Source organism: Lygodium microphyllum, chromosome 20 (genome assembly GCF_053477565.2).
Source record: "Lygodium microphyllum isolate KBCC chromosome 20, Lygodium_microphyllum_v1.1.10, whole genome shotgun sequence".
NCBI lineage: Eukaryota > Viridiplantae > Streptophyta > Polypodiopsida > Schizaeales > Lygodiaceae > Lygodium > Lygodium microphyllum.
This window is the reverse complement of record NC_141154.1, coordinates 2,514,115-2,536,906: the sequence shown is the minus strand read 5'-3', so window position 1 is coordinate 2,536,906 and position 22,792 is coordinate 2,514,115. Positions and strand designations below refer to the sequence as shown.

The 22,792-nt window shown below is 39.2% G+C and overlaps 1 protein-coding gene across 1 annotated transcript; it reads left to right on the top strand.

The window, feature by feature from the left end:
- The first annotated feature begins 3,893 nt into the window (after window positions 1–3,893).
- LOC148018653 (uncharacterized) lies at window positions 3,894–5,380 on the top strand. Its single transcript, XM_087701057.1, has 4 exons — window positions 3,894–3,911; window positions 4,068–4,113; window positions 4,341–4,398; window positions 4,480–5,380. The coding sequence occupies exons 1-4, from the start codon at window positions 3,894–3,896 to the stop codon at window positions 5,378–5,380; spliced, it is 1,023 nt and encodes a 340-aa protein (XP_087557183.1).
- The last annotated feature ends 17,412 nt before the right edge of the window (window positions 5,381–22,792 follow it).

Sequence of the window (22,792 nt, the reverse complement as noted above, 5' to 3'; positions counted from 1 at the left end):
CAACTTTTTCAACATCCAATGCTCTTTGTTCAATAGCATCAAGCTGACTATACCTCTCTTCGAATTCTCGAATCAACTCCGAAGCAGCAAGACCCTTGTTTGGCATGTAGACCCACTCTCGGAATGACCGTCGAGTAGCCATACCAAAATCCTCAAGGAAGTATTCTTCTTTCAGAGCCTTCTTAAAATCTTGCCAATGTGTATTTTGAATAAAAAGATCAGTCACTTTTGTTCTCAAAGCAGGTGTGACAAGACGAAGGAAGTACTTACTCATAAGTCCAGCAGGAACTCCAAAAAATCCCATCTTGATCTCATATGTCTTCAAATATGCTGAAACATTACGCCCATCAAATAGCTTCTTCTCACTCTCAACTGCTTCAATAGCCTTAGTCGCGCTGTTTGCATTCTCCTGCTCCGAATAGAGTTGCCTTTGCTGAGACAACTGCTATTGATGCAATTGTTGTTGTTGCTGCATATACAATTGTGTTTGCTGATTTTGGAGCTGCATATACATGGACATATTATGCAAAATCTGTTTTAGATCCTCCGTTGAAGTACTTGACGCAGCAGTCATAGATGGAGCTGAAGTAGAGGTAGCTGGAATTGTAGAAGAAGCTGAAATAGAGGCTGAAGTGTCTCCCATCCTGAAATTTCTGCGACGCTCTCACGTCGGGTTCACCAAAGATGTCAAAGGGTTTGTGAAAGTAATGTCGCAACCACAGAAATCTTGATAAATTCCAGGATAAAAGATCAATCGAAACAAGTAATCAAGACAAATATGATGCCAAGTAATAAATATATTACTGCCAAGTTATCTCTTGTAATACAGAATTATTCATTGCTGTTGCTCTTCCAAAGTCTGGATTTTGATCATATTCAGAACAGGTTCAAAATGTTCTTCTTGAACAAAGGATGCATCATGAGAAATTTCCACAACTGTAGGCTATACAAAATACCTTCTCTTTTCAGGACACTGAGATTGTCTTTCGTCATTCATGAAATAGGTATAGTACCTTTAATTTTCATATTAGTGTATCATCACAGATGGATTTCTAAAGCTGTTGAAGGCCTAAGATTGGCAACCAGCAGACGCTCTGTTTTTATTAACTTGTATAGTTCACTCTGTTCGAAAAACAAACTGCTGCAGACTCTCTCGAGTTTGGCTGGAGTTTTGGAGAGGTAATCATAAACCTTACACACTCTGATTGCGATACAGATCCGATGGAAGCAAGGTCTTCCTGAGGATTACAAATAGATGATTTTCAGATTGATGATCATTCATTGGTATAGCAGAGCAGTGCGGCTATCTTCTATTGCATGAGATTCTTCCATGGTGATGGTCGATGCCATTGTCAATCCTGAAATTTAGTTGTTTGCCATGTACAGCAGGCCGTTACTCTGTGAAGCACTTTCGAAAGTCTCAATTTCATCTTTGTGGAAATCTTTCCTTTTCCTTCTCAATTCCACTCCCTAGTTGTTATGCAGACTGCCCAAACCTGTGGCCAAACAAAGAAACTTCATACGAATTAATCACAGTTTTTGTCGACATCTTCACCCACCCTCAGAAGCATCTTTCGATTCATCTATCAGAGTTTCTGTCTCCTTTCTATCTACAACCTCTTCAGCTATCATCCTGGGTGTTAATTTCCAGAAGGTGTCTGAATGACTGCAAGGCTTCATCCATGAGGTGTAGACGTTGCAAAGGTTTATTGATTAATCAATCAAACTTCAGTTTTAGTTCAGATCTCCTGCGCTGTCCTCCTTGAAGCCCAAACTTGAGGCTGATACAACAACAAACTCAATTCCTTAATTCAGAATTGTTGCGGTAGAGGATCACAATCGTAGACTATTCTGAAGACCATAAGGACCCAATAATTCTGTGTTCTGTCGTCTTCTTCAGCTTTCGCTCCCCAGAGCATTGCATTTCCACACATGATTTATTTGATTGATATGAGAAACGGATATGAGAAAGAGAGAAAGAGAAAGAGGTCCAGGCTGTATGTGTTAAAGTATTTTACTTTGAAGAATCCTCACGATCCTCCTCTGTCCGTCTCTTCTTTTTACTATTGCTTTTTGACAGCATTGTCCGTCTTTCTGTTCGTCATCTTCACTCTTGATTCATTTCTTCTCAGTCGCAGCAAATTCCTCTGATTCCGTAACAATGGTTTCATTGCAGTCTTCTAATCTCCTTAACGTGTTCCTGTTCTCCCGCGCTTCTTCCTCTCTGATTTCCTTCCGCCCCTTTATTACATCCTGGCTTTTGGCACCCCTTTCCGTCATTAAAAAGCTTGATTCTCTCTCTCTGACCCCCGCAATTTTTGAAAATGTCCGATAAGTAGCCTAAAAGCAGAGATCCACCCTCCTTAGCTTCTTCACCTCCATTCGCCTTGTGATTCCTTCCTCCCAGAAAAAAACAAAACGCCCAATAAAGCTTTTCTTTTCTTCCCCCACAATAGCCTCAGAAAGGCGGCCCTTTCATGGGCTCGAATATGCCTCCACTAAATATGAAACACTAGAACCCAAAAATGTCCCAACAAGTGCCTTAGAACCTTCTTAGACCCTTCAATCATCACATGGAACCGAAAAGGTGTTCAGCACTAGTGGGAAAACTGCATTAGTAGCAGATTTCAGCTTTTCTACTCTTTGTACATCTGATAATGCAATCTCATTCATTTCTAATGAAAGTAATGCTTCCCACCATTGTTGTACCAAATGCCGCAAAAGCCATCTTAAACAATCAACTTTCTTTCTGTGAGAAGATCCTTACATAAACCGAAACCTTTCCAAATTCCTTGCTGTTGACGATATTAATTACACGCTTATTGTCAGTGGAAACATTGCAATATTTGCTATTCACAGCAATAAGATTGATCGTGCACAGATTTGAGAAAATGCCCTCCTCTTGCATCTGTTTGTATAGTTGTAATGTCTTCTCTCCTTGACCTTGCTCAACATAGATTGAAAGCAACCCTTCATGCTCGCCACTATACTCATACGTAGAAAATAAATGTAAACACAACAACCAAGTATGTACAAAGTATCAAATCACACACACAACTTTTGGGTGGTTTTCACACCTCGAATACGCAGCAATACGACAACGTTAAGGAGAGAGAACTACTAATGCGTTGTTAGAGAGAGAGAGAGAGAGAGAGAGAGAGAGAGAGAGAGATGATAGATGAGAGAATTGGGGGTGAAAAAGACAAAGAAAAAGAGAGGGGTTATTATTTGGAAGGAGGAGGAGAGGGAGATGCATGTTGTGGGACCCCAATATATGAGAGAGAGAGTGAGTAAGAGAGAGAGAGAGAGAGAGAGAGAGAGAGAGAGAGAGAGAGAGAGAGAGATGTGTAAGTGTACGTGTATTTGGTTTTGCTTATGTGTGCACAATTGAAGTACTAATATATCATGATATAATTTAACATATATCAAAAAATAAAGAGAAGGGGAATGTGAATGTATACGTGAGTGTGATATCATTGTATATATGTAATTCAACCACTAACATTGTGATAATATTATAAACAATAATCGCTTAAGCTTAATGTAGTGATATAAAGAAGTTAAGGATAGAGAACTACTAGTGTGTTGCTAGTTAGAGAGAGAGAGAGAGAGTGTGTGTGTTGGGGGTGAAAAAGAGAAAGAGAAAGATAGAGAGAGAGAGGGTGTTATTGAGAGGAAGGAGATGGAAATGCATGTTGTGGGTCTCTAAGGTATGAGAGAGAGAAAGAATTGGTTTTGGCTCTCATGCGTTTAAGATATATTTGTAAACACCCATACCTATAAAAGTTTACAAAATAAAACACAACTCTTCTCTTTTAAATTTATAAATAACCCCTTTATATGGTACCTTTTATATGTAAAATTATTAATCGACATTTTGAAAGTTTAAAGACATGATAGCGTTTTGTTCTGTAATTATTTGTTCTATCATACGTTTCGTGTGTCCGACTTTCTTACTGACCGACCACGCTAAGCATAACCTCGTGGCACTTGCATCGATTGGCTTCTTGTTACTGCTGCAGATGTAAAATTGGCGGCAGCTAGCCATAGTTTGCTTGGGTGGATAGGCGATCCATGAGACGGATGTCCCGCGATTAGAAACGATCAGGTTTTGCCACATACCATCATGAAACGCAGGAATTCTGTTCAACACCGTCTACACCATTTATTGACGTCCACCAGAGCTCGCTGCTGCTTAGCCACGTTAATTACTCTCCTGACAGGCGTCCTCTTAGCCACCACCTTATACTTCGTCGTCCGGAGGCACCATACGTCTGATCCAGTCGCGCCCACCAATAATCCTGTGAGACCAGCTGGCCGATATTATGGTGTTCATAGAGCAGCGCCATGGCTTCTCTACGACAGCAATCACAGGCTCATGAGGAGCAACTGCAGAGCGCAACATAATGCGTCAGAAATGGACGATCGTCAATGGCGCGCAGAAGAGCTCGAGTTCGACGCGGACTTCGACGACGCTAGCGCACAGGCGGCGTCTACCCAGTCTGCACCAAGCGTGCCAGAGCAGTACTACCTGTCAGCGGTGATAGTCAACCGAGTGTTCAAGGAGGATCTGTTCCACATAACGGCGAGGGAGTGCAAGCAGTGGATTGAGTATATGCTTTACGCGGGGGTGGAGCATATATACTGGTACGACACCGGACACACGAGGGAGGAGCTGCAGGAGGACGAGCTATGGCCTTATGTGGAGTTAGGGTTGCTGACGTACCATCCATTCCACCAGATGATGAAGGAAACGACGTTGGAGAAGGGCTATCACTTTGAACAGGACCAGTCGTACGCGGACTTCCTGGAGAATTACCGAGGGGAGACTACGTGGGCCCTGGTGATGGACGTGGACGAGTATCCATTCAGCCCTGCTATGAGCGGCAGCTGCTTCCTGCAACGGCTGCTAAGACAGTGGGATGAGGCACCAGGAGTACAGGAGGAGGACGTCGTGCTATCGCAGGTGCTGCTACAGTGCATGATCTTCGGGGGGCACCCACAAGGACATCTGACGGAAGGAGAAGACGACAGTTGGATGATCGAGAGGTATCGGAGACGCATGAGACAGACGGAGGGCTTGGCTATGGGGTCCACCTCCCGGCAGAAGGCTCTTTTCCGGCCGAGCCTGTGCGAGGGAGTCACTCGCCACGACCCTCACATGTTCCGAATGCGGAAGGGCTACACCATCGTTGCCAACGCTAGCCTCCTGCGCATGAATCACTATTGGGGTGCTCGCCTCTCGAACTTCGGGCCCGACACCCCTCGTGTCTCCCGACTGCTTACCCCCGACGCGTCCATCCTTCCCATCGCTGCTCGTATCAAGCACCATCGATCGTCTTCTCTTGATCCCCCTAAATTTGGTATTCACCTCTCTTAATTTTAGATAACAGAAGACAGGAGTAGTTAGTGTCTAGTGTCGCTCTTGTAGGGGCAAGCGAGAATCGTTTTGGATGTTCACTTGAGTTTCAAGGTTTGTTGTCGATTCTCGATTGTGGCTTGATAGAAATGGAAATCTATATTTACATTTTCTTTGTCCAGTAATATTTGTAACATAGCGCACTTGACGCATATGTGGAATTGTTTTTCTACGACTAGTCCTCTCAAAATTTCTGTCCTATTTCATTGCTCATTATTGGCTAGGATATGTGGACAAGTCATTTGTTACATTGTCAATGTCTACCTCATTTACTATTTCATTGCTCATTACTGGCTAGGATATGTGGACAAGTCATTTGTTATATTGTCAATGTCTACCTCATTTAGTGCTTGAAGAAAATGTGAAATCTTGTATTAAAGGGGTTTCTAGGTTGAATGCGTTTGATCAACCATGTAGCTAAATCCCTTGAGATCTCATCTTTGTGTAATGAAAACCCTATTATTGGAAGTAATATGCTGTAATGAAGTACTTGCCTAGATATTTCCTCATTTGCATTTTGGTTTACATGTTCACTAGAAGGTTAAAGGACACACCGCATTCATCAATGTGAACAAACCTCTTGTGGTGCCAAAGGGTGCATTTTTCCTACAAATATAATTATATAATTACTTGTCAAAATGATTCACTGAAAAAAACAATTATTTCTCCTCTCTCATCTATTCTCTCTCTTTCTCTCACATTGTCTCTATTTTTAATTATCATCACTTTTGGAGTTATGAGAAATTTTTTTTGGCTTAGCCATAAGGCCCAACACTCATTGGTAATCGTCAATATTTCTATTCATGGATGTTGTTGTCATACAATTTGCATTCATGATAGCTTAGTTTCTATTTGTAACTTGTGCAAAATGGGGTGTTCTCAAGTTGTAGTTGTAGAAACTTCACAATTGATTTGTTGCTAAGGGTATAAAGCCCTGTTGTAGTATGGCAACTCTACTATTGTCATATACTTATACATCACTCCTTTGTATAGCATAGAGAATGCCATTCCATTAGCAATAATACATTTTATAGGGTCATTATAAGTGTTATTACCATGTACCTATGCATCACTCCTTTGTATAACATAGAGAATGCAATTATATTAGCATCAATAGATTCTATAATGATTACTTGATGTTTTAGAGTTTGAAATATTATTCAAATATACCAAAAGAATTTCCACAATTGATATTTAATGCAAGCTTCCATTTGCTATTTCACTATTCTTCTTGACACTTAAATTGATACATGAATGATTCTCAAATGCTTTAATTGCAATATCTCAACAAAGGGAATACTTTTTATGTAGTTGTGTAGTAGTAATTAAATGATACATACCTAGAATTATTGGTTGGTCCAACTAGATCCGAATTTTGTTGTCACTACAAGGGATAACACCCAACAGTTCTTGTATTGACACATTTTTTGAACAATAAAGAAAAATAATGGGCATTGTTGTGGCGTTGCATGTCTACTCACGTAAAACTTAAGAGGATTACCATTTCACATGATTTCAATGTTCTTAGTCACTATCACGTTAGCCTTTTGTTCTTCCATTCTTGCAAGTGCTTGTTTCGAGTATATAATGCCAAAGGGTTTATTGTATGTGTCTCGATCTTATGCTTCTATAAGTGATAGTATCATAGGAGGGTCAAGAGTAGAAAAATATGTTTGAAGACAAGCTACAGTGCGAAAGGGGATGAGTTTGTGGGCTACCCATAATCATGCAAATGAGAAGTATTTAGCAATGTCCATGGAGCAAGCTCAAAGGATGTCCAAAGTAGGGACTAAGGCCAAGAGTAAGTGGGGGCAAAGTGAGACTTTTGAGGAGAGGAAGTTATGGTCACCAAAGAGCCTGAAAATTGGCACATATTTTCCTATATCTTCTTGAGAGTTTGTAGGCTAAAGAGGGTCTCTATCTCTTTTCTATAATATCTCCAACAAACTTGCTATTGAAGGGAGACTATTGGGCAGCAAACAACGAAGAGGAGGAGAGAATTAAAGCAAGAGAAAAGAGAAGCTTTTGTGGATTGAAAAAAAGTATAACTCTATATAAAAACAAGGCATTCTAGAAGAATTACTTCTTCTACATCTATAATACCATGATTCATGAAGCTTTGTGCTTGAAGGCACTCTCAGACTCACCCCTAGTCATAGCCTAGCACTTGAGGCTTCGAGAGAAGGACTTGGTGGATGTTTTGGGGCTAATATGGACAACCAAAATAGGGTGCACAATAGTAAATATAATGTTATAAAAATTTTAGCATAGTATTTCCATATAGATGCTACAAATGAATACTTATGCTTGTTTACATAACATAGAGGCATGAGGTACATGGGTTGGGCATCAAGAGATGAGTTTCTTGTGATGTTAATGGATTGAAATTGATAATGAATAATAGGGTAAAAGAGAGCAGCATGTTGTCCATGGTATTGAGAAGCTTCAAACTTTCTTTTGAATGCATCTATTGAAGGAAACTAGCTCTCTAACTCTAGGGAAATGATTCGAGTATCCTTGAAATTCAAAATTTGAGTGGATTTGGAGCAACAAAGAGGGATTTTTATGCTACAGCAATAAATTGTCATAAGAGGACTAAAGTGGTATTTAGTTACTATCCAAATAATAGATGCTATCTTCTCTCATATAGTTGCATGACTAAAACATGGTTTTTAGAGCCGCTATGTAGTACGGAATTAATCAGTATCCTACAAGAGACGAAAGGAAGAGAGGAGAGAGAGATATGAGACATTGGAATTAGAACCCTAGAAGTGTGTCAACTGAGCACACATAATAGGAATATATAGAGGGGACCTGGGGCGCTATATATAGATAGAATATATATAGCACTATATATAGATAGACTATATATAGCTAACATCCCCGCTCAAATAAAGGTCCCTTACTATGGATGAAAAAACCCTTGGGGGCTCAAGGAAAAAACCCATAGCTCTATATAGGCCTACCGTTATATTAATATTCAAAATATAAAATTACCAAGTTGAACTTACAAGAGCCTATTCATAGGCTTCAAAGGAACTACATCACTCGTGAATTACAACATCAACGGAGAAGGAGCTACATCACCTGGATAAGCGACATCACTGCAAAAGATAAAATCTCTAAGAAATTCCTTCAACTGAACTTGATGAAATATCATCCCATCCGCTCGAAACATTTCTTATAAACAAAGCGTGGAATAATTTCTTATAACAATGAAACATAGCATGAAGAGCCAAAAATCAGCTGGAAGAAGCATTGGATTACTTATCCACAATGTCCAAGACATGCAAAAGCATAACTGAAGTTACAATGATCTTCATTTAATATTGGCCAGTGGCACACCTTGAGCCTAAAGATTGTAGCAGAGGTTCTTAAAAGATACAACCAACATGTGTTGCCTTTGAATAATCTTGATGCCAGGAGGCATATTTCACGGTGGATTCCGTGAGGTTTATGGTGGATTCCGTAAACTTTGTTGATCGGGGCTCATACACAAAGTTGATTCTTTGTGCGAGAAGTTGATGGGGACGCCTATCCTTTTCAGGTGTTTCATTAATTTAGTGTGTACATGGGTGATTTTGCAAAATACATATTAAATTAATAAACGTTTATGAGTTTAGAGTGCGCACTTGTGATAAATTAAGGTTATGATTGATTTCTAACCAGTTGATTTATTTATGTAGCTGAAGACTGCTAGGTATTCACTTTTGTCGGTTTAATTGTATTATTTTACTAACGATTGTGAATGCTTCAGTTGATGTGTAGAGATAGCAGTAGTGGCGGAGGAAAGCATTGGAGGATAGCCTGTATTCGAGTTATCACTTATATTTCAATGGGCGCATACCTTAGGGATGGCACCTGTATTTTGTCACGCCTATTTATTAAGGCGTTGGATATTTATTTATTATTTTGTATGCACATGGGCGCACGATTATGATATTTGTATTTGGACATTGTATTGGGTATGCCTGGCTCTTTGGGCGCCCGCCCATTAGCTTTATTTCTATTTTGTGCTAAAGCAAACTCAAAAGCCAAAAGCGTGCTATTTTGTAATTTGGGCTATTATTTGAGCTTGAAGATGATTAATACATAAAATACATGCTTTGTGGAGCGCTCACACAAGACATGGGGGGAGATTGCATCCAATTGGTCTCTTGTTCATGTCGTGCATGCTTTCTACCTTGAGTTTTATGCAAAAAGTAGAGTTCTTTTGTTCTTGGGGACCTTCCAACGCTCAGTACGCGAGCATACAGCATCCGATATGTGCACTAGTGGTATCAGAGTGAAGTTGAGATCGAGAGCTTCCAATCGCTACCCATCTTGCGCGAAGGTGGAGCTCCTGGAATGATCGTGCTCTACATTCAGTTTCATCGTGAACTGTCGATACCAGTGGATTCCTGGCAGTCAACAACCTCTGTTTACAACCTCTAATCCTGAAGGACCAGCCTTGGGAAGCAGAGGACCACGTCAATATCTCTCCTTCCAAGTTGTTTTTCAACAGAGAAGAGATAAGCTTCCATATCTCCAAGTTTCACTTCAAAGTCAATAAAGCTTTAGTAAAAAGCTTAGTTAGAAGCTTTAAAAAGCTTCAAGAATCAAATCCGTAAAAAAAACGGCAAGAGTATGCACTAAACGGTGTCAAAACGGCATCAGACGTCCTCAAGTCCACGATAATCATGCAGATTTTATTAAGCTACTAAGCTTCTTAATCTCCTAAGTTCTGCAAGTCTTCAAATCCTGCAAGTTTTGCAAGTCTAAATTTACTTACTCTGCAAGTCAATCAAGTTCCCAAAAATCAAAACTGACTTACGCCAAAAACTCCCATAAGGATTGTTCCTGCACAGAAGCACTGAACTGCAAAGTTGTTTCCTGGAAGACTCTGTTCGTATATGCAGACTTGCTGAACCAATTTCAGCACACATAGAAGGTCATACGCAGATTTTACGAAGATTTCAAATCTCGCAACCACAAAAGTCAAAGACCGTGAAAGCCAAACAAAAATCTATAAGCCTTGTACACCCGACTTTGTGCTACGCTCATCCCGCTAATTGGATTTTGAGAGTGTGAGGTCTTTTGAATTTTTATAGGATGACAGAACAAAATAGGATGATTTAATGGATGAACGCGATCTTCCTAAACCTATGATGGAACAAAAATTGGATTTAATTATGATGCAGTTGGATGAAGAATGAAGAGCTCGGCAAGCCTTGCAAGTTCAATTGGCCAATTTACAAGGATCGACTACCAACAAATATGGACCATAACCTGAAGATCTTATCCAACGAACCATTGATGCGACTCTCAAAGCTCAATCCATCCGCAAAGAAACAAAGATAAGTAAAAGAAATTTCAAATTCCGTACTTTCAATGGAACTCTAGATGGAAAGACTATTCTTGCATTCATCAGTTAGTTTGATGATTACTTTCATGAAGAGACATACGCTGAAAAAGATAAAATCAAGTGTGTCACTAATCATTTAGTGGATAAAGCATCTCTTTGGTGGACCGTGGTTCATAAGAGCATAGATTGTCCCACTACCTGGGAGAGTTTCAAGAATAAGTTTATATAGAATTTCCTTCCTCCACAATTCCATGAAAAAGCCATAAAGCAATGGGATCTTCTTCAGCAAAGAGATCGTGAGCCTATTTCCTAGTACACCGAATGCTTTTGGAATGCCTTACTCCAACTACGCATGCTTGAAGATGTACCTGAAGCGACTCATAAGCGCAAGTTTATGTCACGATTACTTGGGCATTACTATGCTGAAGTCAATATGTTCAAGCCTGCAACTCTTGAAGATGCAATTTCTTTAGCTCATGATACTGAAGACAAGCTTCGAGGAAGAGACAAGCGTCTACAACAATTTCAAGCAAATGGTAACTATGGTTCAAAGCAATTCAATTCAAATTTTAGAAGATTCAATCAAAGTCGATTTCCTTCATCATCTTTCCGTAAGTCTTGGACAAAACCACCTCCTTTGCCATCAAATACCAATCAAAACCCTAAGCCATCTTCACAGCCAAATCCTAATACTCCTACACTTCTTGCCATTGCAAACAATATATCTAAAGACAAACTTATAGTCTGTTTACAAATGCCATCAACATGCACATTTAGCAACCAATTGCCAATCAAAAAAGCTACCTGTCCATATCAACTATCTTGGAGCAATGGAAGATGAAGAACATGAGAAAATGCCTGACTTTACGGAAGATGAGGACAACATTACTACTCCTTCGGATACTTTACCAGGTATGCCAACTCCACATTCTTTGTTGACAATGAAATGTTTAGTGCATGGAAAAGAAAAGATTATTTTGCATGATGATGGTAGTACAGATGATTTTATTTCTGCAAAGTTAGTGAAAGAATTGAAATTACAAACTGGTCCTATGCATTTCTTAGGCACAAGGTATAATGGAAAACAAGAGGTGTATGATTTAGAAATTCGAATTGGTGAATATACTGAAAGAAGGAATTTTCTAGTTGTACCATTATAGTCCAGTGATATTATCCTAGGTATGCCTTGGCGTCATCAGCATAATCCTGACATAGATTATTCCACACATTCAATTAAAGTTCATTTTCAAGGAAAACACATTACATTGTATGGTATGCACGCATCTAATAAATTTCCACTGCTTACTCATACTCAAGCTAAACATGCATTATGCAAAAGTAGTAAATCTTATCTAATTTGGGTGAATGAACTTCAAGCTAAAGAAAAACATATGCACCCTAGGCATAAAGAATTCCTTACACAATTTAAACATTGTTTTGCTGAAGATCTACCACTTGGACTACCTCCCTCATGTCCTGAAGACCACAATATAGATTTAATTCTTGGTACACAACCACCCTGTAAAGCACCATATAGGCATAACCAGATTGAACAGAAAGAAATTCAAAATCAAGTTGAGGAATTATTAAATAGAGGATTAATTAGACCTAGTAGTTCTCCATTTGGTGCACCTGTTTTGTTGGTGAAGAAGAATAATAATACTTATCGTATGTGCATTGATTATCGTACCCTAAATAAGATTACTGTAAAGAATAGATATCCAATTCCTAGGGTAGATGATCTTATGGATAAACTACAAGGTTCTATGATATTTAGTAAAATAGATCTTAAATCTGGTTACCATTAGGTGAGATTAGATAAATCGAATATATTTAAGACTGCATTTAGAACACAATTTGGTCATTATGAATTTCTAGTGATGCCTTTTGGATTGACTAATGCACTTGCTACATTTAGTAGAATGATGAATCGCATATTTTTGAAATATCAGCATTGTGTTATAGTATTCTTTGATGATATCTTGGTATTCAGTAAAAACAAGAAAGAACATTATGAACATTTTTTAAGTTGTTGAAAGATAATCAATTGTATGCTTATCCGGAAAAGAGTGAGTTCTTTCAAACAGAAATTGAATATCTAGGTCATATTGTGTCATCAGAAGGTATTAAGGTTGACCCTAAGAAGATAGAAGCAATATTAAACTCGCCTATACCCAAAAATGTGCATGAGTTACATTCTTTTCTAGGTCTTGCTAGTTTTTATAGGAAGTTTGTGCAAAATTTTTCATTACTTGCTTTGCCTTTGACTAAACTTTTAAAGAAAGGTATTGTTTATTATTGGCCTAATAATTAATAGAAATCTTGTGATTTATTGAAACATGTATTAACCCATGCTCCTGTATTACAACTACCTAATTTCAATAGACCATTCTTTTTAGTAGTTACTGATGCTAGTGGATCTAGAATAGGAGCCGTACTTATGCAAGATAATCATCCCATAGCCTATTCTAGCTGTAAACTGAAACCATCCAAACTTAAATATTCCACATATGATAAAGAATTGTTAGCCATGGTACAAGATTTTAAAAATGGAAACATTACTTAATGGGTTCTGAGTTTATGATTAAGACTTACCAACAAAGTATTAGACATCTCCTTAGTCAACCCCAAATATCTGACCGACATATCAAATGGGCAGCTTTCATTTAGAGTTTTCATCCCCTTATCCAATATCAACCAAGTAAAAAAAATGTAGTAGTTCATGCTTTAAGTAGAAGACCCACCATTCATAATATTTCTGTCATATCATTTGATTCTCTAACTTCTATGAAAGATACTTATCATCAGGACATTACTTTTCATGCTGATTGGAATAAATTAGTTGGAAATAACTGGATTCCTATTGATTCAATATCTTATAATGATGGATTCATGTTTTATGAAAACAGATTATGTGTTACAGTCTCATTTAGATCTTTTGTTTTGAATGAGATTCATTGTCCTCCATATCAAGGTCATAAAGGTATCATATCTACTTTACGTACATTGACTGAAGATTTTTTTTTGCCACATATGGACACTGATGTATCTAACTTTGTTTCTAAATTTTTGGTTTGTCAAAGAGTTAAGAGACATCATGGTAAACAATATGGTTTACTTATGCCTTTATCTATTCCATCACGACCATGGGAACAGATTTCTATGGACTTTATTATTGGTTTACCTAATACTAAAGCTAACCATGATATGATTTGGACTGTTGTAGACAGGTTTAGTAAACAAGCATATTTCATTCGATGCAAGAAAACTTTAGGAGCATCTCAGGCAGTACAATTGTTTTTTAAAACAGTTTTCACTAATCATGGATTACCAAAAGTTATTATTTTTTACCGTGATTCTAGATTCTGTAATAACTTTTGGATTACTTTGTTTGCTAACCTAGGAAAAAAAATTGATTTTTTATCTGCATTTCATCCTGAAACTAATGGACAAACATAAGCCACTAACAGTACTATTTTAGATCTTTTACGTGCTTATACTATTTCTAAACCACAGATATGGGACACACATTTACATTTATTGCAGTTTGCATATAACAATACACCACACACAGCTACGAAAAAAGTACCATTTGAAGTGATTTATGGTTATAGATTGTCTACACCCGTTGCATCTTTATCACAAAGAATTCAAAGTGCTGATGATATTGCTAACATGCACGCTACTATTTTTGATGAGGTTAAAGACATGAAAGCCCAACAATCATATAAAAAACAAGCCAATAAGAAAAGACAGGCCATGAATTTCAAAGTTGATGACTATGTTTGGTTAAGAATAGAAAAACATAGATTACAAAGTGTAGATAAACACCCAGTTGTGAAATTAGCACCTAGATTCTATGGACCATTTAAGATCATTCACAAAATCAATGACAATGCATTCAAGTTAGAACTACCACCACACTGGAAAATTCACAACACATTTCACATTAGTTTATTACGACCCTTTAGAGGCCAATGACCTGTACATCCTGTTTATGAAAACCCACCATTGTTAGATGAAGAGACTGAAATACTTGAACCTGAAGCTATCATAGATACTGACTTTATGACCACTAGAACTGGCCATAGATATTCTAGATATTTGGTCAAGTTTAAAAACCATCCTGTTGAAGAGGCCCAATGGATGCACGCTAGAGACTTAAATGCTTTCCCCACTATGCTAGCTCCACATTGAGCTAATAGCAATTGAGGTCAATTGCTATCCCACCCGGGGGTATGATGCCGGGAGGCATATTTCACAGTGGATTCCATGAGGTTTTACGGTGGATTCCGTAAATTTTATTGATCGGGGCTCATACACAAAGTGGATTCTTTGTGCGAGAAGTTGATGGGGACGCCTATCCTTTTTGGGCGTTTCATTAATTTAGTGTGTACATGGGTGATTCCATAGCGGGTGATTCCACAAAATACATATTAAATTAATAAACGTTTACGAGTTTAGAGTGCACACTCGTGATAAATTAAGGTTAGGATTGATTTCTAACCAGTTGATTTATTTATGTAGCTGAAGACTGCTAGGTATTCACTTTTATCAGTTTAATTGTATTATTTTACTAACGATTGTGAATACTTCAATTGATGTGTAGAGATAGCAGTAGTGGCAGAGGAAAGCATTGGAGGATAGCATGTATTCGAGTTATCACTTATAGTTTGATGGGCGTATACCTTAGGCATGGCGTCTATATTTTGTCACGCCTATTTATTAAGGCATTAGATATTTATTTATTATTTTGTATACGCATGGGCGCACGACTATGATCTTTGTATTTGGATATTGTATTGAGTATGCCTAACTCTTTGGACGCCCGCCCATTAGCTTTATTTCTATTTTGTGCTAAAGCAAACTCAAAAGCCAAAAGTGTACTATTTTGTAATTTGGGCTATTATTTGAGCTTGAAGATGATTAATACATAAAATACATGCTTTGTGGAGCGCTCACACAAGGCACGGGGGGAGATTGCACCCAATTGGTCTCTTATTCATGTCGTGCATGCTTTCTACCTTGAGTTTTGTGCAAAAAGCAGAGTTCTTTTGTTCTTGGGGACCTTTCGGCACTCAGTACGCGAGCATGCAGCATCCAATATGTGCACCAAATTTGTTGTCAACAGTCTTATGGATGTATGGTATGTTCCAAACTCTGGATGAGGTTGCATAGCTTGCAGGGCTTCACAAAATGACCTCAAGCTGAATTCAACTCTAAGCAATCTGCAATCACACTTAGCTTAAGCAGTGATTGAAAGTAATTAAAATCATGCAGAGCCAATTTCAGATATTCTGGCATAGGATGGCGCCTTATGCACCACATCAATCTAGTCATTACAGCTCTATATGCAGCATCATATACACTTATGCAGCATCATATACACGTGGAAGATCGACCACGTTGATATGGCAAACTCCTAAATATAGCCACTCCAAGATGCCTATTAGGACAGAAGTTGTCCATGTCAGCTTTCTGATGACAAACACTTTACTACGTTTTTCTTTTTCCTTAGATTCCTCCATGACAATAACCTCTGTATGTCTTCTTTTTATGAGGGGTCTGGCAAAGTACTTCAACCTTAATGTAACCAATGAGGCCTAGATGTGCTGCCCATGTGCCATCATGCCCAGATTTTACTTCAAGTAATTTGTTAGCTTACCAATGAGGCATGGATGTGTGGCTCACCTTGCATCTGATTATCTACAACAACAGCTTTCTGCTTATGCCCTTCTGCAAGCTTACAAGTCATCTGGTGTCCTTCCAAAGTCTTCGTAGGCTCTTCTAGAGCATGCTTAATAGACTCTGCTGACTTGTAAATAAACAAAGCATATCCTTTTGACTTACTTGTCTGCTTATCAAACCCTAGAGGACCTTCTTCAATTTCTCCGTACTTGGAGAACGCAGCCAGGAGCTTCTCAGCTGGCATGTCACGGGGAACATTCGCCACATAAATCTTGTGTGCACTGGTAGAAGCTGCCTATGCAAGTTACGATTGAGTGGACGAAGGCCCCACGGATGCAAATTGACAGAAAAATTTGCGGCCATCGATCTTCTTGCTAGGCTCCTTGAGCACACGCTGCGTGCTGTCCCTGTGCTTAAATGTGACAAAGCCGTAGCCCTTACCTTTGCCAAGTCTCATGGATTCGTCAGACGCCAAAGGCAACATCAGCGGTAGCAACACCTCCAGGAATCAGAGGGACGATGATGGTGTCAGTCTCTATAACCCTTTCCAGGAGTATCGTGGCACTGCCTTTGACCCACGGTCTGTCAATACCCTCTATCACCTTTCCTCATCTCCTGAATTTCTCTTCTCGGAGAAGGCCGTCGTGCAGCACCGCAACTGGAGCGAGAACTTAACCTACTACACTGGCTGCGACTACCTGAGAGTGGGCTGGAGGCAGGGAGCGAAGGCCGCCTTGAGAGTCTCGGAGGAGGTCTCCTAGCCGAGGCCATGGATGAACACTTTCTGGTGCGAGGGGCCTTAAGCTGCTCCTTGGAGAGAGGCTCCATGAGAGAGCACGTCGTTAGCGTAGACCTCACTATCAGACTTGCCACCCCCCTCACACGACAGCATTGCTCTCACCTCGTCTCTGCCACTGTAGCTGCTAGATTGGAAGATGATGCCAAACACATGTATCCAGCGTAAACACTAATGCTGAAAAGCTCTTTGTGATGTTGTAGATCCTCGCTCTGATACCATGTTGGAAACTGCGAGGAAGATGAGAGACGAAAGGAAGAGAGGAGAGAGAGATATGAGACATCGGAAGTGGAACCCCAGAAGTGTGTCAACTGAGCACACATGATAGGAATATATAGAGGAGACCTAGGGCACTATATATAGACAGACTATATAAAGCAAACATAATGCATGCATTGATCTTAAATTAATGTACATGTCATTAATCAAACACCTTTGATTTGGCTTCATATAGTGTGTTTGGAATCTAGAATTCCGTTTTGAATTGTTCTCCCTAATCTTTCTATCTTTTTTCTCTTGATTTCTTCTTGCTAGAGCTCTTGTGGTTAAGGCTTTAAAAATTAAACATCTCGTGTGAGGTGCCTCCTCCAACAGACCTAGAGGAGTCCTCTTTGTAGTCAACCAAACTTCATATCTATGTACATCACCATCTAGTCTCCCCATGGGTAACCTAGGACTTAGTTGAGCATGGGAATCTTAGTTCTACTTCATAGGGGAAGCGTGAACAAGTCACCTTTAATAGCAATCTAAGACCCACCTAATAAGAAAGAGCAATTCATAGTCAATCAAAGGCAAGAGTGAGGTTAACACCGCACTTGGTTCAAAGAGAGTGAGAGATAGGAGAGAGTGTAACTCGATCCCCCTACCTATAAGGTAAAATCTCAGCTCTAGCCCCCTGAAACGGTGTTAAACATGGTAACTAATCCTATCAATATTAGGAGCATTGTGTTGGGGACCCCAATGTCCCAAACCACCACAATCGACAACTTGTCCGGCTGTGCAAGCATGGATTCATAAGAGATATAATTCATCATTCACAAATCCAAAAGCAATCATAATCATAAAACATTTTTAACACACTTGTCAATGTATGCGATGCATAGAACCTATCCCCCTCATCAATTCTTGTTTTTTTCCTAAAAAGTAGTTGATAGTTCTAACATGTTTTTGTAAATCTAAGTACATTCTATCTAATCGTAATCTATGTAATAGAATTATCATATGGGCTTTTTTCTCATTTTATTGTAAGATACAAGAAAGCAATACAAAAATTAGGAAGTTGTAGAAAGCTTAAAAGTAATCCTTCTCTTATGTACTAAACATGATTATCTCTGTTTGGCCATCCATTGTAATTACGGGCCATGACCGCAACCTCAGTTTGTTGTGGAATAACCAATCCTTTGGGTTGAATGGATTTAGGGGTAACTTTCACTTGTGCTTCAGGTTTGTGTTGAGTTCCCTTATCAGCACAACGACTACTTCATCGCATTGGGGAGCTCTCCAAGCATGACCTCTCTCAACATCTCAATTTCTCTTGGGAGCCATGGAAGAAGCTTGATGGATTTAAGTAGTACTTCCCCGTACATGTGCAGAGAGAGGGGCTTGACAAATTGCAACAGAGCTACGTCATGTTAACAATAGAGAGACTTTTGCATGGGTTGTTCTTTTGATGTGATGCTTTATTCATGTTTATATAGTCATCCGAGCGGGGCGGGGGGGGGGGGGGGATAAAAGAGAGAATGCTTACTTTTTAAATTTTTTGATGACATCATCGATGATAAAGAGAGAACGCTTGCTTTTAGCGTCTTTGATAAAATTAAGTGGCATGCAGAAATCTTGACCATATAGTACCTGAAATGGAGTCATTTGAATACTTCGATGCTAGCAAGCATTATAGGCAAATTCCACTAAGGGTAGATATTGAATCCACCTTTTAGGTTCCTTGCTTCAATATACGCATAGAAGATCCTCAATTACCTTGTTAACTCGTTCTATCTTCCCATTAGTTTGTGGATCATAAACAGTACTAAAACAAAGTTGGGTCCCAATGGCTTCACATAAACTCTTCTAGAAATGGGATGCACAAAGAGAATCACGATCACTAATGATCTTTTTAGGTAACCCATGTAACGTAAAAATTTCTTTATAAAAACTCTTGCAATATCTGAAGCTTTGTAATTGATTTTTGTTGGAATAAGATGAGCGACCTTTGTTAGCATGTCTACTATTACCAACAGGTTTATACGCACAAACAAATCTCTGTACACAACAAGAACTACATTGCAAATTATAAACAAAATAGTAAGTTTTTAAAATTTATCATTGTTTATTCTTTTGCATAAGAGTTGTTTTTTGCAATATTCTAATTTAATATTGTTTTACTGATAGCTTTATATCCATAAACTTGGCATGAATGGCAGAAAGTGGAATGTTTGAGTGGCAAGATACATGTTTGACATGAAGACATAGGTTCTTTGATCTATGATAATAACTCTGCAAGTCAACTTGCAACTCAAAATATCATTTTTTATAATTCATTGTATATAGTAGAAAGCCAGAGAATGCAGCATGTTCCATTGCCACCACTATCTAGTGGTGAATGATTGATTGGTAGCTTGGAGTTGTCATGAGCATGTAAGTCCAAGATAAAATCTGACATCAATAGTACTATGAAACCCACCACAAGCTCCAAAGATGTGTATCTTAGTTGGTTTATTCCATTCTCATTGTTTGCACATTTGTTTGGTTCATGTGATGTTCTAAAAAAAACAAAGATTACTTATCAATGCAAGTGTCCATTGGAGGAATGGATGAGTCAACTATTGGGTGAGTCTTAGCAAGTCAAAAGAACACATTTTGATGAGATGATTGAGTGTAGGGTCAAGTAATTTCATCTCACATTCAAGTAAATCTTTTTTAGTACTTTGAATGCCTTGATTTAATTGGCATAGGTCTTGATTGGATGAATTCTTGTGTTATTAGCATTTACTTAGCATTATTTTTGTTCTTATTACATGTATTTCATTGCTAGAAAAACTTTGTGCATTCACTTTTGATATAGAAGATGGCAACTTTTGCGAGGGGAGTAGATCAGCTTTTGATCAAGATACTCGAGATGAGACACATACAACTCTCACAGATGTGGTTATCTTGTGGAATGGTCATAATCCTTTTGTGGTTAGCATAGAGAGCCATCCGGCCATTTCTTTTTTTAGACAAGAAATCGAATTAATGTCCAATGAGCCCCTCTGCAACTTGTATTTCAAGTTAGATAATAGAAAAGTTAGGATTTGTAGTGAGCAATCCATGACATGTAAACAATGTGCTTCTCCATATATCCTTGAGATAGTGAAATCCTTGTAATTTTTTTTATAAAGAATGAATACAATTTTTTTTAACTTCTAAGTACTCTCAATTTAGATAATCTTAGTTTACTATGATCCAAGCATGCGATAATACATACTGTAATTAGTTAATCGTGTTGGTTAAAATCATAATTAAATTGCAAACTGGAGTTCTATAACCGATGCAATATTGTCTTTGCATAATGATATATTGTAGCTCATCTATTCTACTTATTTCTTAAAATTAAATATTAAATTTGAAGGTCCTTTAGATTTCTTTTCTAAAATAAAAGCTGGAGGAGAAGGAGAAAGAGAACATGTGCAAAGATTACCCTTAAGACTGAGGAAGCTACAACACTAGTGACAGGAAAGAGGCTCACTGGTGCAGAGGCAGAGACCTCAGCTCCTAAGACAGTAGAACTAGGGAGTGCCAAGGTAGGGGAATATCCCCATCCCAAATGGCATCTCGAGGCTATAGCTAAAGTCAAGGAGTGGGTCAAGGACGCCCAGGAACACCTTAAGGATGTAGAGTCCATACTCGAAGACCAAATTGAAGATCTCTCTAGTGCGAGTACACCCGTTTCACCATCGCGACCTCAATAGGGGAACGCACCCACACCACATGAGATGCCACAAAGGCAAGACCAGGAAGAAGCATGTCAGCAAGCTAACCAAGACATATGGCCAAAGAGTGCTGACCAAGAAGGAAGGCAAACCACCCAGCAATCTCCTCACCACTTTAGTAACCACTCCAGTAACCTTGAGCCTAGGAGATCTGTTTCGGCAGCACCCTTCCTTATGGCAAGAATTAAAGCACTGGTTAGAGGGAAAAGAGGAGCACACTGCCGCTGACTTGCAATAGTAGGTCGCAGTCATGCAGATTCCAAGCCTAATGCTACACTCAATTCCAAGGTCACTACACGTCAATGCTTTCTGGGAAGGCACTGAGATGCATGCAATCTTACATATCTTAGCCTTGGGGGATGTAACACGAAAAGGAATCGTAGACACATGCACCAGTGTCAGTGTCTTGAGCCACGCAGTTCTATAGGCCTGGGGAAACCCACTACTGGAAACGGCTAGGTTCAATGTCACATTAGCCAACGGAATGAAGGTTAGACCATTCAGGGTCCTAAAGAATTGGCCAGTGAAGGTTGCATGGGTGCAGTTGGGAGTGGACTATGACATACTGTTAGGCTAACCTTGGATGAGGAACGCTCGAGTTATTGAATATTGGCATAACAATCTCATCCTCTTGGGGAATAGAATAGAAGCGGTAACGGTTGAGATGGATACCTAGAAGACTATGCCAGCTGACCTTGATGCTATCTCAACCATGCTAAAAGGTGATGCATAGGCAAGCAAACCCTATGGGTCATTGACCAAGTACATCCATTGCCTTGAGGACGAGTGGGATTGGATGCACGTCTTGCCAACCATTATCGTTCTCACATGAGGAAGAGCTATATAGCCAAGTTGCTAAATCCCCAAGCATGCCAGCAAGGGAGCCTATCATGCCACTCTACATGATGGCAGGAAGCTCACGTAACCCAGGGAAACCGGTCTTGTTCCATATCCCCACCAACAAGCTCGAGCTTCAGGAAATCATAGAATACCTTACTAATAAACTGAAGGGCAACATGTCTGCCAATCTAAAACCCCTAAGTGATATTTTGGCTAAGCCTAAGTGGAAATTAACCAAAATTCACAATAACCATTGGTAGTTCTAGTGCTTAAGATGGATACACCTATTGAATTACGGCCCCCTAGAAAAACTCCTTCCTCAAGCGAGGGATGTGAGTTTAACTTAGAGTCAGAAGTCCTAGTACGGAGAGTGATTCCAAAATACCCCAACCCTCTAAGGTCAATGCACCAAAGGGGACTTTCCAGTCCACCTAAGGCGTAGATGGCTAAAGGAGGAGGCTAGGAAGCGAACTAAGGACTCAAAATCACAGAAGCAAAAGAAGCCACAGGATCTCCCCAAACGCTTCACAAAGTTTAAGAAGGGTGATAGAGTGGTGATTCTGCTAGGAGCAAAGAGACAAGGGCAAACCAGTGACCCAATTGAGGGACCTGCCAAGGTCAAGGAAGTCAACTTGGCAGGGGAAGGCGAGAAGCCTCAATCTGTGTTCATTGCTGATGATCTGACCAAGGATGAGGAGGCTAAACTTGTTGCTCTCCTATGAGAGTATGTCGACGTG